The 13,158-nt window shown below is 34.6% G+C and overlaps 1 protein-coding gene across 3 annotated transcripts in view; it reads right to left on the bottom strand.

The window, feature by feature from the left end:
• Nucleotides 1–13,158, bottom strand: part of NAV3 (neuron navigator 3) — an 832,636-nt gene that overhangs the window by 213,847 nt on the left and 605,631 nt on the right. For all 3 annotated transcript variants that reach the window (XM_067009787.1, XM_067009786.1, XM_067009785.1), the window contains 2 exons: nt 12,212–12,284; nt 8,139–8,322 (listed from right to left, as the gene is read on the bottom strand). In XM_067009787.1, coding sequence (XP_066865888.1) covers nt 8,139–8,322; nt 12,212–12,284 — 257 coding nt within the window. The remainder of the gene's footprint in view (nt 1–8,138; nt 8,323–12,211; nt 12,285–13,158) is intronic.

Raw genomic sequence — 13,158 nt, 5'->3', positions numbered from 1 at the left:
TCTGCCCACTGGTAGCCACTAGTTTGTTCTCTGCATTTGTGGATCTGTTTCTTTTTCTTTATATTCACTAGTTTGTTTTGTTTTTTTAGATTCCACATATAAGTGATACTATGCAGTATTTGTGTTTCTCTGCCTTACTTACTTCACTTAGCATAATATCCTCCAAGTCCATCCATGTTGTTGGAAATGGCATTATTTCATTCTTTTTTATGGCTGAGTAATATTCCACTGTGTGTGTATGTGTGTATACACATATATACACACACAATATCTTCTTTACCCTTTCATCTGTTGATAGACACTTAGGTTACCTCCATATCCTGGCAATTATAAACAATGCTGCTATGAACACTGGGGTGCATGTATCTTTTCAAATAAGTGTTTTTGGATTTTTTGGGATAGATACCCAGGAGTGGAATTGCTGGTTCTATGACCCCCTTTGCTCAGTATCATCTGAGTGAGGACTTTGCCAGAAGCCTGTTGAAATGTGCAGAAATATGGCTCCTACACATCTTACTTCTCCTTTTCTGATTTATGCCTCTCTACCATCAGCTGTCCATTTACTAGTACATATTTAATTTTTTAATTGTTTGTCTATCACTAAATGTAAGCTTCAAAAGGGCAAGGATTCTTCAATTTCTTTTGTCCTCTGCTGTATCTTCAACGCTTAGATGAGTGCCTGGAACACACTAAGTGCTTAATAAACATTTGTTGAATATATTAATGGGGGATGGGAGAGATGGGAGAGTGTGTACATCAAAAGATAATAATCAAATTAATGAATAAAAATTAGTGGTAGTAGTATTTTATTTAGCTATAAGGGAATAATTACTAAAGGAAATACCTAAAATAATTAATGGGGTTACCTCTCTGTAGCTAGACCAGGCTTGGGAAGGTCTGAGCACTGGGCTGTCATTTTTATTTTTATTTTATTTATTTATTTATTTGTGGTAGCGGGCCTCTCACTGTTGTGGCCCCTCCCATTGCGGAGCACAGGCTCCGGACGCACAGGCTCAGTGGCCATGGCTCACGGGCCCAGCCGCTCAGCGCATGCGGGATCTTTCCAGACCAGGGCACGAACCCGTGTCCCCTGCATCGGCAGGCGGACTCTCAACCACTGCGCCACCAGGGAAGCCCTGGGCTGTCATTTTTAAATCATAAGGATATTATTACTTTGAATTACATTTATGTATTTAATAGAAGTTAGAAGTGTACTGGACAGAATTGATCAGACAAAGTGAGAGAGGAAGGAACAGTGATGAGGTTGACTTGAGTTTTTTAATGTGGGTCAATATATTTCATTATATATGTGATATGACCTAGAAGTGGGAGGAGGAAAGATGAAAGTGGCTGGTTTGAGTGCCTGTTACATGCTAAGGGCTGTGCTAAGGAGGAACTTTAAACACAAATTATGTCAGGTGGTCTTCTCAATACCCTTTTGAGAAGGTTACCACTCTTCTAATATGAGGTAAGAAACCTGGTATTTGAGCAGGTTAAAATTACTTGCCTCATGCCACATCACTGGGAGTTGGTTGGCAGAATTGAAAACCATGTTTGCCTGACTCTAAAATAACCAACACTATACAGATGCTGCTTCATCATAACAACAGAGCCATGAGTGGTTGTCAAGCTTTTAAAATAATGGAATAGAAGCACAGAACATAAGCAGTGTGTGTATGTGTGTGTGTACATACTTTTAGTATTACACCCTCTCTTGGTTTTCTCGATCAGTCAACTAAAGAATAATTTCTTTCCCTTCAATTATTTCTCTCTAGGAATTAAAAATCCTGTTATTTAAAATGAGATTCATAAATATCATTTTTGTTTGTTTCATTTTCTTTAAAGTTTAACTGATTCACTGTCTTTTATGAAGAGCACACTATAAGCCACAACACAGAGCTCAATTAAGCAACTAATTGAAGCCAGGTTCATGAGGGCTTAAATTACTAGAGCCTTCCTGTCATCTTAAATTAAACTTCCTTATATACTTCTCAAGATTTATAACCCCAGGCTGAAAAGCTGTAAACCATCCCAGTTTCAGAGTGAATCTCCCAGAAGGAAATGATGTTTCCTGGAAAAGAGGAAGGCAAATGTCCTCCAATGGAAGAAGGCTCCAAAAGCAATGTGTGTGGCAGGGGTCATGGGAGCCTTGAGAAGGGGCTGCAAAGGGAATAGACAAGTCACTCAAATAGCATGTGCCCAGAGATTTTGCAATTTGACTTGTGAGTCCTATAGGAAGGAGCAAGTTCATCTAAACAGCAAGTGGACACATTCTTGACTTCCTCCTACAAAATGAAAAGAAGAGGGGCAAGTGATTTTCTGTGGAGATCATAATCTCCCAAATTCCCAGAATAGCTCTTATTGTAGTTGAGAAAGACTTATTATCACTGCCTTTAACACTATCACCTATCTATGTAATTTCTTACCTACACTTTCATATGCATTTTGTTTCTTTTTTACATGTTTTAATTCTCTATAATATAAAAATACTTGCTCATGTGATTCAAAAATCACTGTTTTGGGATTGGTAGAATTCACCAACTATTTAATAATGGGATGGGAAATCATTTAATAATGTAGACAAAAATTAAGCTAAAAGGCCTGTATCCTAAGGAAAATCACCTCCCTTTTTTAAACTTTTAGCAAATAGAAAACATTTTTTATGTATACTATTACCCTAACATCTCATGGATAACCAGACCAGTACATAAGAAAAATGAATTTTCATTTTATAATTTTCCTTCACTATAATGCTTTACTAGATATTCTCAGGAAAATTAGACATTCATGACATGACCTCTGCTCAGTGTTGGCTGGATTCATGTGCCAGGCACTGTGTACGATTTTGGTGAAATTGAATTTTCTGTTACTTTTCATGTCAACTAGAATTGTGTCAAAACACACATATGTAAAAATATGATTAGCAGAAATATCCCGAATGTTTATGACATATTTACTGATGGAAATAAGTTTTCTGAGTTTGAAAATTATAGGATTCATGTCTACCTTGTTTTTTGAATAAGAAGTACTATTTTCCCCATCTCCTGGTTAATGCCTATAGAAAATAACTATGATGACAACTCTTATATAAGATTTTTAGTACTTTATATTAAAACAGTTCTCATATTTTTTCCAGTTGGTTAGACAAAGGGCCTTTAATATACTCTTTTCAAAATAAAATGAAAATCCAGAAAATAAAAGAAATTGACTTTATATTAAATAAATGCAAACAGGATACTTAACATTCTTTAATATAGCAAAATGTTTAAACTTTACCTATGTAAAGTCCTTCCAAAGATCACTGAAATAGAAAAAAATTAATTTTTATACAAAATATGTTCAAATTTTTGGATTGCTGAAGGACTGAGGAAATTTAGAATGAGTCGCAGCTTTATTTTAATACACATACTACAAATGGATAATTCAAGTCAAATGATAAACAGCTCAGTGATCACGGAACAAAACTGCCCTCACATATCACTGAAGTTACACCAACCGTGCCATTTTAGGGTTAATTCAGAACATAGGTCTTTCAACAGTATTTTTCCCCTTGCAATATTAGTTTATGTTGACGAGGTAAGGACTTTTGTATTAATATTATTTATTAACAAAACAAATTAGTAATTTGGACATTTTAAAGATAATACGTTTGTATCGGATTAGTTGTGGCATTCATTTTTTTAACCAGCCTTTAATTAAAAATTTTAAACTCTGTACTAGCTGCAAATTAGAGGCATCATTTCTTAATACTAGATCAGATATCTTCTTTTGTTGTCTAAACCAAACATGACAGAGAAGACAGGAGTTATAAACATGCAAGTCTTTAAGCTATCAATGATATTTCATAGCCCAAACACTTCACTCATGTTACCTATTACTTTTCGTGGTACCAAAATGCTAATGATCTTGGTAATCTGCTTTCTTATCCCGCAAAACAGAAACCACATATTGGTAAAGGAACGGTACTCCACAGAGGCAGCAACACTGATAGCAATGAATTAATGAATGATAGCCAGAAAACAAAGGGAACAAAATATTTATAATAAATAGGTAAAAGACCAAAGAGGTATATAGTCAGGCATCAATGAGGATGGAAGCAAATAGTTCCACACATCTGGATAAGGTCTGATGATTCCACTACATATCATTCTGAAACTAACTATAGTTCAATATCATGACCACTCAAGAATCAAGGACATTTTATCTTTATTATAGCAGTTTTGTAATACACACAATTCTCATTTTAAATGACGTTCCATTGCAACTGTGAATGTTAGAAAGTTTTCCTACCTAAAATTAGAAGCAGCTATAAGAAAGATTCATTCACTCTTACTTAACTCATTTCAGAAATCACTACTAAGGATGTACTGTATGTAAGGTTCTGGGCTAATCCCTTGAAACACAGAAGTGGTTAAAATGGAAAAATACTGCTGTCCTCACAGTGCTTACATTCTGGAGGGGAGGAAGTGGCAATAATAAACAACGAATACAATAAATAAGTTGTAGGTTAGAGAGAGATTAGAGCTACAGAAAAGAAGGAAGTCTACAGCAACCATGATGTGGAGTGCAGATGGGCAGGATGCAGTGTTAAAAGAGAAGTTAAGGTCAGCATCAATAAGAAGGCAACACTGGAGCAGTTGACTCGCAGGAGGTGAGAGATTCAGCCAAGTGGCTATCAGAGGAAGAGCATTCCAGGCAAAGGAATCAGCTACAGCATATTTCCTAAGTGGGGAGCAAGCTTAGTCTATTTGACACCATGGCAGGGCTTTGAGCAAAAGAGGGACATCTGACAGGTATGTTCAAAGAGTTTTGTAGATACTGACCCACTGAACCCCCAAAACGACTTCATGAAATCGATGCCATTTTTTATACCCTTTTAGCAGATGAGAACCTGAAGCATAGAGAGGTTAGGTAAGTTGCCCAAGGTCACACAATTAGCAAGTGGTGGAACTGGGTGGGATCCAAGTGCAGGCAGTCTGATTCTAGAGGTGAGCTCTTATCAAGGAGATCTTCAGTCCCTGAACAGGACACACACAGGCATGCATGCTCGCTCACATGTGCACAAACCCCCCCGCACACACTCAAGAGTGGAGAGGAAGCTGAGAAGCCAGAAGAGGAGAGTTCGTTATCCACATTCTATGTCTCTTGGTCCACATTTTATTTCCTCTCTTGTATATTTTACTTGTTAACCTTTAGATCAAAATGTCTGTTTAAATGAAAGATGTTCAAATTGATTGAAAGCATTTGGGGTTATTCTCAAAAGAGCAAAACAAATTGGCAATTCTTAATGTATAAAATAAATATTGTGGAAATATAGAGAGTTATGTCAATTTACTTTAAATAAACAAAGAGAACAAAACAAAAATACTCTCATGAAACCATGTGCACTAAAATTATTTTAGGTCTACAGAGAAAAATACAAGAACATTTTTCTGGCTAAATATCCAGAATAATATAGCCACCAGTCATTTAAGCTATTCACTTGGGAAGAGCTTTGGAATCAACAGAAAGGCTTTATAAATCATGATTTATGACTCTCATCTCATGTAAATGAAGATAATGTGTCACTGAGAGTCTTTTCCATGTTAATTATCTTGGTTCTATTGTATAGACATTTATTCCTTTCCTATGTATACTATCAATATAGGCTTTGAAAAATGCTTAGATACATTGTTATATTTAAGTTCACGTAGATTATAATTCATACACTATTTCACTATGTCAAATCTATACAAATGGAAATAAGTATTAATGTCTGAAATATAACATTCTCCAAAACATAGAGTAAATTCTGTTAAAATGAAGACTTGGAGCTCCTCTTTATCATGGTCCTAACTAAGCACTACCTTTAGTACAGTAACTACTCTGCATTTATTACATTAACAATCCAAAAATAATTAAATCCAATTTATCAAAAGGAAAAATTATTTAAGAGCCTATCTCAGAATTAAAGGACACTGGTGAAAAGAATGCTTTTCATAACCTTTCACTGAAAAAAGTAAGATAGCTCTCCCCAAGATGGTATAAAATGACCATGCCTATTATATATAGGTCTATATTTTAAAATATAATACAGTTTCATAATATCCATGCCTATCCAGCAAGAAGAGAAAATAATTTCCCCCAAAGGGTCATAACCACTGAGAAATGTGGGGCAAGAAACTCCACATGGCAGATACAGAAATAGAGTGAGGGAAAGCAATGACAAATGATATCTCATCTCATTTCCAGAGTCAACATCCTTTGAACAATACCACTTCACTTCCTGTATTTTTCCAGCTACTATTCTTACTTCTTGTCCATTCAAATGGCTTAAACCAAACTCTAGGAAATATTATTTCTGGCAGTTCTCAAAATCTAGATCTCTTTCTACCAACCACCACTCCCCCCCTCAAAATTAATAATAAAATATTTTAAATATATATTTAATTTTTTCTCCTTCTCTATTCTTAAGGAAATCTAAAGAACTTATACTGTAGAGAATGTTTTTTTCACTTTGATTCCTGTACAATTTCACATGACATCACAAAATACCAAGACAAACTTAAAGAACAGAAGCACATCTGCATTACTAAGTAAAAACAAATATCCCTTATCATTCCATGGCTTTTGTAGTATACTCCATATTTTTTGGTGAGACTGTGATTTTTCTTTATTAATAATTCACTAATGAGTAAAATTTGCCAAAGGAAATGAGTTTACATGGTTGTACAGAGACAGAAATATTGCTTAATATGAAGTGAGGGATGGTTGACAGATGAAAGAGAAGGGCATTTCTGAGCTGCTGAATATTTGACAATAAGTGGGAAGTGGTTTGTGAATGTATCTTGGAATTTTATGTTAGCTTTCAGAGTCAATACTAACTGCCAAAAACAAACTCAAGGCAAACTGTATTATTAGGTTTTAGGCTTGGCTTCTAAGATGGAAAAAGTTAAATATTTACATATGTGTGATACAGTGTGTATATTTTAGTAGATGATAAAAGAGTATTTTCATATTGGACATTCTCCCTCCTTAAGAAAAATGATTATAGGTATGTATGCCATAGAGCTAATGATCTGATAACCTGAACATCGATCAGAAACATATGAGTAATTTGCATGAAACCTGTTAACTTAATTACGTTCTGCGATCATTTTTTGATGTGTCAACTTAGCTAGGTTTATTTAGTTTCACTCAACACTAATCTGGGTATAGCTGTGAAAGCATTTTGTGGATGTGGTTAAAGTCCATAGCAGTTGACTTTAAGTAAAGGAGATTATCCTAGATTATCACTAGGATAGTAGGCCTGACTCAATCCTTGAAAGGTCTTAAAAGTGGGAGTGTGGCCTCCTTGAGAGACGAAATTCTACCAGTTTATAGCGGTTTCAGCTCGTGCTAAGAGTGTCAGCCTGTCATCCTGCTGGGCTGCCCTCAGGATTTCAGACTTGCTTAGCCAGCCCCCATGATCATGTGAATCAATTCTTTAAAATAAATTTGTTTGCACTCTTTCTTACTGATTCTGCTTCTCTAGCTGAATCATGACTGATATAGTTCCAAACTGGAAAAAAGCAGGAACGAAAGAGTAAAGGAAGCTGTAGTGGTTTGTCAGCACCCCACATCAGCTGTGTCTACATGCACCCACAGACTCAAGTCAGACAAACAATGTGTGTATACAAACTCACACACACGTATACATACACATGCATGCACAGACAATCTCACATCAAAATGGTATGTTCCCACTCAAACTCCTATGTTTAACAGACCTGAAATTTTTGACAGATTTAACCGATCAAAAGCATCAACCAAAGAAAACTACACAACTGGAGACTAGGACTCCAAAAGCACATTCTAAACAATAATTTGTAGAAGGAAGGAACTCTGATACACTACTTACAAGAAAGACATTTCACACATTTTGATATAAACCACAATCACCTTCAGAAAACAAACACAAGTATTTCACCTAAAAAGGGATAATTGTTCATCCAACCAATAGAAAAGTGGTTTTAAATTCTATAACGTTAATCAAATAATCCCATCACTTTGATACAACTACATAAATATGTTTTCCAAACTCGCAAACAGAAACTTATTAAAAACAAGTTGTATCAAGATAAATTCATCTAAACACATTCTCCGCTTCCCTTCCTTACCTGGACTGCATATCTTGCTGGGTTTTGGCCTGACTGGCTTCTGTCTGAGGGGAGGCGTGAGTGACCCGCTGCTGAAGCTCCACCAAGGACTGGTAATACTGCTGCTGCTGATGCTGCTGCTGCTTGTAGCGAGACAAACTGAAAAACAGCCCTAGAATGGCTTTTAAGTTTCCATTTCTTATTTCTGTATCAAGTGGAAAATATAAAAACAGTATCATAGAAAATGATTATTTTTTACAAATGAAATTCTAGAAGCAAGTCTCTCAGGCTAAATCTATGGAGACAGAAATACAACTTGATTTTCTCAGTCACAGATTTAAGCAAATCTGATTTTCTGAAACATGCTAGCATTTCCAAATAGCTTGGACATTTTAGGGAGAGAGGGAAGGGATGAAGTGTAGAGAGAACAAAGCTTACTCAAGTGATGTTCTTTGCTGACCCTGAAGGACAGTTTTTCTAGAGTTAGTTTCTTCATGGAAATGGATGGGCTCTCAGTCTTGTGCTAATCATTTGGTTTAGCACTCTGCTTACCTCACAAACACACACAGCTGTTACCAACACAGTGGTGGCTATGAGATAGAGAAAGAAAGCCACTTAAATGCTGGTTGTCCTACATTATAAATACTGATGTTACGGGTACACCTCATAATAGCGACTAGATTTATAACTGTTAGCACAATTCTAAATCACCGACCAACCAATTTATTTAAAAAAATATATGTATATGTCCTCCAAAAAGCAGACTACATCATAGGTATCCATTTTTAATGTTCCAATTCTTTTATTTTTAATTTGTTACATATTAATAAATATTCAAGATCGCCTTACTCATGACTTTCGATAACATAATTGAATAAATGTAAGTGGAATTCCTAGTTCTAACACATAGGGCTCCTGTCTAAGTTTTTCTAATATTGAATAAAAAATTAAATGCACAAAGTAGGCTACAACGTGAGCCTACGTTTTCCTCCTGCAGTTATAATTTTAAAATTAGAAAAAGAGATGCAAGTAAAGCTTGATATAGTGCTACACAACCTATAATCATATTTTAAGTGAAACTTGTTATTGGCAATAAAACATATCCTCCTTTGAGGTCAAGGTTTTATGTCTCCTTTTTGGAATTTAGAAACATTAATAAACTACTTAGATTTCTTGCTCTCTGATGGTTTATAATGCCACACACACTAGGCCGTGGAATTATTCATATAAAATGAGGCTGAGTTGTTATAACCCCCCAATCTTCCTCACAGGGGTTATAACATATAAGTGTTGGCTTGATCAATATAAAGCTACAGTGAGAAAGTATTAATTTTCTCCTGTAAACCTGAATGATCTTATTGAAAGAGGTTTTTTTAACCTCTTATTTTATTACTGTGTATGTTTAATCAATTTAGAAAATCATTTTGGGCATTCATATATTTTTAGGAGATAAATAAAAAGCAAGAGGTTTATGTTAATAAAAGATGTCATGTTACACTCACTAACACCATACACAAAAATAAACTCAAAATGGATTAAAGACCTAAATGTAAGACTGGACACTATAAAACTCTTAGAGGAAAACACAGGCAGAACACTCTATGACATAAATCACAGCAAGGTCATTTTTGACCCACCTCCTAGAGAGATGGAAATAAAACCAAAAATAAACAAGTTCCTATAGAAATGGAAATAAAACCAAAAATAAACAAGTGGGACCTAATGAAACTTAAAAGCTTTTGCACAGCCAAGAAAACCATAAAGAAGATGAAAAGACAACCCTCAGAATGGTAGAAAATATTTGCAAACGAATCAATGGACAAAGGATTAATCTCCAAAATATACAAGTAGCTTATGCAGCTCAATATCAAAAAAAACCAAACAACCCAACCCCAAAATGGGCAGAAGATCTAAATAGACATTTCTCCAAAGAAGATATACAGATTGCCAACAAACACATGAAAGGATGCTCAACATCACTAATCAGAGAAATGCAAATCAAAACTACAAGGAGGTATCACCTCACACCGGTCAGAATGGCCATCATCAAAAAATCTACAAACAATAAATGCTGGAGAGGGTGTGGAGAAAAGGGAACCCCCTTGCACTGTTGGTGGGAATGTAAATTGATACAGCCACTATGGAGAACAGTATGGAGCTTCCTTAAAAAACTAAAAACAGAACTATCATACGACCCAGCAATCCTACTACTGGGCATATACCCTGAGAAAACCATAATTCAAAAAGAGTCACATACCACAATGTTCATTGCAGCTCTATTTACAATAGCCAGGACATGGAAGCAACCTAAGTGTCCATCATCGGATGAATGGATAAAGAAGATGTGGCACATATATACAATGGAATATTACTCAGCCATACAAAGAAATGAAACTGATGTATTTGTAGTGAAACGGATGGACCTAGAGTCTGTCATACAGAGTGAAGTAAGTCAGAAAGAGAAAAACAAATACTGTGTGCTAACACATATATATGTAATCTAAAAAAAAAGGTTCTGAAGAACCCAGGGGCAGGACAGGAATAAAGATGCAGATGTAGAGAATGGACTTGAGGACACGGGTTTGGGGGAGAAGGGTAAGCTGGGACGAAGTGAGAGAGTGGCATAGACATATATACACTACCAAATGTAAAATAGATAGCTAGTGGGAAACAACCACATAGCACAGGAAGATCAGCTCAGTGCTTTGTGACCACCTAGAGGGTGGGATAGGGAGGGTGGGAGGGAGAGGCAAGAGGGAGGGGATATGGGGATATATGTATACGTATAGCTGATTCACTTTGTTATACAGTAGAAACTAACACAACTTTGTAAAGCAGTTATACTCCAATAAAGATGTTAAAAAAAAAAGAATATGAAAAAACAAAACAAAGCAAAACAAAAAGATGTCATGTTATACGGAAGAGACATAAAACGAATAAATGGTAACATTTCTCACCAACTTTAACCACTTAGAAAGTAAAGTACTACCATGGAGGATTTTACCAAATTTTATTCTAAGTAACAGAACCATGAGTTAGGTTTGAACATAAGTTTTTTGCCATTAATTATGTAATTTAATATTAAACATCATGATGACATATACAGATAAAGGATTAAAGAAATTTAAAATAAAATTTAAACAGTGAAGAAAAATTGACAAATGTAAATAATTCTAGTACATGTCCGTAATATTTCAGAAGTCACACAATTCCTCTTTTTCCAATGGCAGCAAACTTTGAACAGCTTAGAATTGTCTAATATTTCTACTATCTGTGGGGGAAAATGGCTTTTCCGAGTAAACTGACTGTAGTAGAAACAAGAAGCAACATAAATTGTCAAAAGTGTTTAATCATAAAATTCTAATTAAAAATGGTGGTTTCTTATATAGATCTCAAAGGACTTGGTATTTCAGAACTTTAGCAATTGTTTTTTGTTAAGAGTACTAAACTGAAAATTTTGCAAAGGCTTCCTAAAAATATATGTGGAATAAAAAGAAATGCAGAAAAAAAATTAACAGATCTAGTTTTCTTTTTCCGCTTTTCTATATTTCAATGTTAGTGATGATCTTTTAAACATTTAATAATTTTAAGGCCTTTACAAAGAACAGTTATTAATACTGTTAGTGCTAATTATTTAAGAACTCCTGATGACTTATTTAAAATTAACAAATATTTAGACTTGGACTACTAACTTGATCAAATTATAGAATTGTTATTGATAAAATATTTGAGCATTAATTACACTATTTTAACTGTATTTATGTCCATCTACTGTATTTATTATCCAGCATTATCTATCTATCCATCCATCTACTTAAGACTATAAACACTACCAACCGGTAATAACATAAAGATATTTTGTTAATATGTCCCCCTCCTATATACTCGGTAATGTAAGAACAATTTTGGCAAAATCAACATAACTACATAAAGCGTACATTAATAACCACTGAATTTATGTTTCTATTATCTTGGAAACTTTACTGATTTCCTTTCTTGTATTAAGGGGCTATGTGCTCCCACTTTACATTTCTAGCGTTATAAAGTCTTTTACAAACATGGATGCCATTTGTGACAACTGTGATTTTTCTTACCTTCAGCAGATAGACCTTGAACATTTACTCCTCTGGCTGCTAGAAAACTAAGGCAGACATCAACATTTTCAATCTGCAACATGAAAAGCAGTGAAAAAGTAACTTAGAAGGTTATTTTAAAGTAAATAAATGAGCTAGAATGAAGCCAGAGAGAAAGATAAAGAAAGAATGAATACTTTACATTCATTTCATACTAGAGATCTTTAACCAGAGTTTAACTAGAATTATTTTGGCTAATTGCAGAATGAATATAAAGATTGCATTGTCCGATTTAGTACTTACAAACAATTCATAAAGGCCTGACCAAGGATGGCATTCTTACAGATTAGCAACCCACCTACTTAACATAAAAACAGACTGATTTTGTGCTTCACAAACAAGTCTCAACTAAAGCAACCAAATAGGAGGAGACTCTTGCTTCTGTGAGTTAGAATACTAGGATGTGGGTAACTGAGATTCGAACAGTAATATTTGGTAAGTATGCCAAAAGATAAATAAGATGGAGAAAGGGTTGATAGACATGAAAGAAATGAAGCATATTTTCATCCTAAATCATAGAAATTCTTTATTTTAAAAACTGTATTACAGTTGCTAATTCTCTTCTTAAATATAGGTATTGTCTTTGTAACTTAAAAGAGTGATGCCACTGCTTTTGAACAGTTCGTTTCAACATGATAGCCAGTGATTAACCATTTAGGGTGAGAAACAAACAAACAAACAAAAAAGATTAATTTATGTTAATTCATGGGTTGATTTCAGTATTAGTTATGGCATTATGTAGCAAAGTTAAATAGTTAATACTTCTTAAAAGAATGTAGGAAACTAGAAAGTTCCAGTTCTTTGTGAGTCATCTCCCTAGGTTTTGTGGTATTCCATAAATCTTGAAATTCTAAAGTAAATAAGAGATTTAAAGTTAATACTTGGCAAGGTACTGTTTTCTGTCTTAT

The sequence above is a fragment of the Kogia breviceps genome, chromosome 12 (assembly GCF_026419965.1).
Source record: "Kogia breviceps isolate mKogBre1 chromosome 12, mKogBre1 haplotype 1, whole genome shotgun sequence".
In the NCBI taxonomy this organism is placed as follows: Eukaryota; Metazoa; Chordata; class Mammalia; order Artiodactyla; family Physeteridae; genus Kogia; species Kogia breviceps.
This window is presented reverse-complemented; position numbering and strand designations above follow the sequence as displayed.